Source organism: Cynocephalus volans, chromosome 16 (genome assembly GCF_027409185.1).
Source record: "Cynocephalus volans isolate mCynVol1 chromosome 16, mCynVol1.pri, whole genome shotgun sequence".
NCBI lineage: Eukaryota > Metazoa > Chordata > Mammalia > Dermoptera > Cynocephalidae > Cynocephalus > Cynocephalus volans.
The window spans coordinates 63,793,618-63,796,399 of NC_084475.1; the positions used below are offsets into that span (position 1 = coordinate 63,793,618).

General features: G+C 35.9%; 1 protein-coding gene across 1 annotated transcript; it reads left to right on the forward strand.

Annotated features, from left to right (window-relative positions):
• Positions 1-1,863: 1,863 nt before the first annotated feature.
• Positions 1,864-2,433, forward strand: LOC134364786 (interferon alpha-4-like). Its single transcript, XM_063080948.1, has one exon. It carries the CDS (start codon positions 1,864-1,866, stop codon positions 2,431-2,433), a length of 570 nt encoding a protein of 189 aa, XP_062937018.1.
• Positions 2,434-2,782: the final 349 nt, after the last annotated feature.

The window sequence follows — 2,782 nt, forward strand, 5'->3', positions numbered from 1 at the left end:
GAATAAGTCATAATATAATTTAATTTAGTGCTAGGCAAAGGCTGATATTATGCTGCTCTTGCAGTTAGAATCCCCGGAGCCATTTGCACCTGAAAGGAACTAGAACCCTCTTGTTTTAAGTCATAAACTAAGAAGGCATTACTGACACTCCATAAGAGGGGAGTGGAAATATTAGTCATTGTTTATTATAATCTGAGCAAATATGACCATGATGAAGCAAAATACGTTGGTCATTCACGAACACTTCCCAGTAAAAGGAGAAAATCTGAGAAAATGCTTTAGTAAAAGTTACATTTACTAAATAGCTGATTTGCTGAAGTTGGTCTCATACCTACCGTTTAAAAAGTAGAAATGTAGATGTCTGAGGCAACCTAACTTCTTATGAAACATAAAAATGTAAAGCCAGCGGTCAGGCTAGGAGCTGAAAGTTATTTCTCTACATGTTAATACTCAGTATTTATCCAGTTATGCATTTAGGACAAAGATGGTTTTCTTTTATTTGATAAGAATTGACTTTAATCGGAAGTTCTGAAAACCTTTGGGAAATTTGAACTTTAATGCAAAAATACAAAAAAGATCAAATTTATATTTTCTAAATCACATATTCCTATCGGGGATGATATGGCTCCATGAGTACAAAAATTAGTTCTTGGGTGTGAGCAAATCTGACTTAATACAATAGTTTGTGACCTCCCCAAAGCTCAACTCTATCCAACAAAAATCTTAATTTTTAGTGTACATTTTTCTTAGGTTGTCTCATATATCACCTGGAAGTACTGACATTGAGTTCATGAAATACAGAAAATGTATGTTAGATCAGTGATACAAACTTATGGGCAATAGATTTTTGTGATTGGAGGACTTTCTCTCCATTGTTCTCTTGATCTCATAGCCAACATTGTGAGTTGTGTTCTTAGCGTGTATATGTTTGGGCTACCATTAGCTGTCATGTGGATGTTGCTTATGATTGATCTTCAGTGCTTACAAATGTGTGTGGACTTTGAGAATTAAATACAAATAGTTTATATTTTATTACTTTTCCTACTAAAGTTGTTTAATACATCAATAATTATGTTGAGTGCTGAAAATAAAAACATGTCAACAATATCTGGAAAAATATATTCAGCTAGTAAGTTTACAAATTATTTACTCACATGAAGCAAAATGAAAAGTGAAGAACCTAAAATAAATGTTCATAAAATCATTTAATTAAAATGTTTCAGCAGTTTTGAATTATTAAGTATATCATTACATTTTTACTTTATTATTATATTTGTATTATATTATTCTGAATTTATGTAAATTTTAATTTGCATATATAGTTTGACACATTACAAATTATAAAAAATAAATTACATTAACATTTATGCTCCTCAAATTTAGTTACAAGGTATATTTTATTTTTTTTACTTACAAAGTTAAATGTTAAAAGCACTTAAATTTAACTTTTAGGGTTTCTTTGTTGTTCTTAACACTGCATTGTGTAAAAAGAGCAAATTTGATACTGTTTCTTCTTACCTATACAGATATACATAGCCTATATAAGCAGATACATAGTATATCTGTGTTAATAAAATGTCATCGAGTTTTCAATTAGAAAAAAAATATCTAAAAAAGCTCTTGTGGTGGAGGAGAGAGGGCAATAAAAAAAAATAGTTGAGAAAAACACTTCTAAACCAATGTAGAGAGTACATAAAGAAAGCAAAAACAGAAGTAGAAAGAAAGAGATGGGCATCCAGAAAATGGAAACTAGTGTGTTCCCTATTTAAGACACATGCACAAAGCAAGCTCTTCAGAGAACCTAGAAGCCAAGACTCAGAGTCACCCATCTCAGCCAGGCCAGCAGCATCTGCGAGATCCCCAATGGCCTTGCCCTTTCCTTTACTGATGGCCCTGCTGGCGCTCAGCTGCCAGGCGACCTGCTCTCTGGACTGTGATCTGCCTCAGACCCACAGCCTGGGGACCTGGAGGGCCTTGATACTCCTGGGACAAATGAGGAGAATCTCCCCTCTGTCCTGCCTGAAGGACAGAAATGACTTCGGATTCCCCCAGGAAGACTTGGATGGCCACCAGCTGCAGAAGGCCCGAGCCATCTCTGTCCTCCATGAGATGACCCAGCAGAGCTTCAACCTCTTCTGCACAAAGGGCTCATCGGCTGCTTGGGATGAGAGCCTCTTGGACAAACTCTGCACTGGACTCTATCAGCAGCTGGACGACCTGGAAGCCTGTCTGATGCCGGAGGTGGGGGTGGAAGAGACTCCCCTGGTGAACGAGGACTTCGCACTGGCCGTGAGGAAATACTTCCAAAGAATCAGTCTCTACCTGAAAGAGAAGAGGCACAGCCCTTGCGCCTGGGAGGTTGTGAGAGCAGAAATCATGAGATCCTTCTCTTCATCAATAAACTTGCAAGGAAGATTAGGGAGGAGGCAATGAGACCTGGTCCGACATGGAAATGATTCTCATTGGTGAATACCCTGTATCACACTTTCATGAATTCTGCCATTTCAGAGACTCATTTCTGCAATAACCATGACATGAGTTATATCAAATGTTCACATATTTTCAGAGTGTTGAACATCATCATGTTCGACTCTATAGCCACTAGGTCCTTGTAGATAACCAATCTGATGCATCTGTTTATTTATCTCTTTATTTAAATATTTATTTAATTATTTATAAGATTGAAATTATTTTTGTTTATATAATATCATGTATACCTTAGCATTGTGTTTAATATAACAAAATATGTTCTTTGTATTTAGTCAATTTATTATTTTTCTTT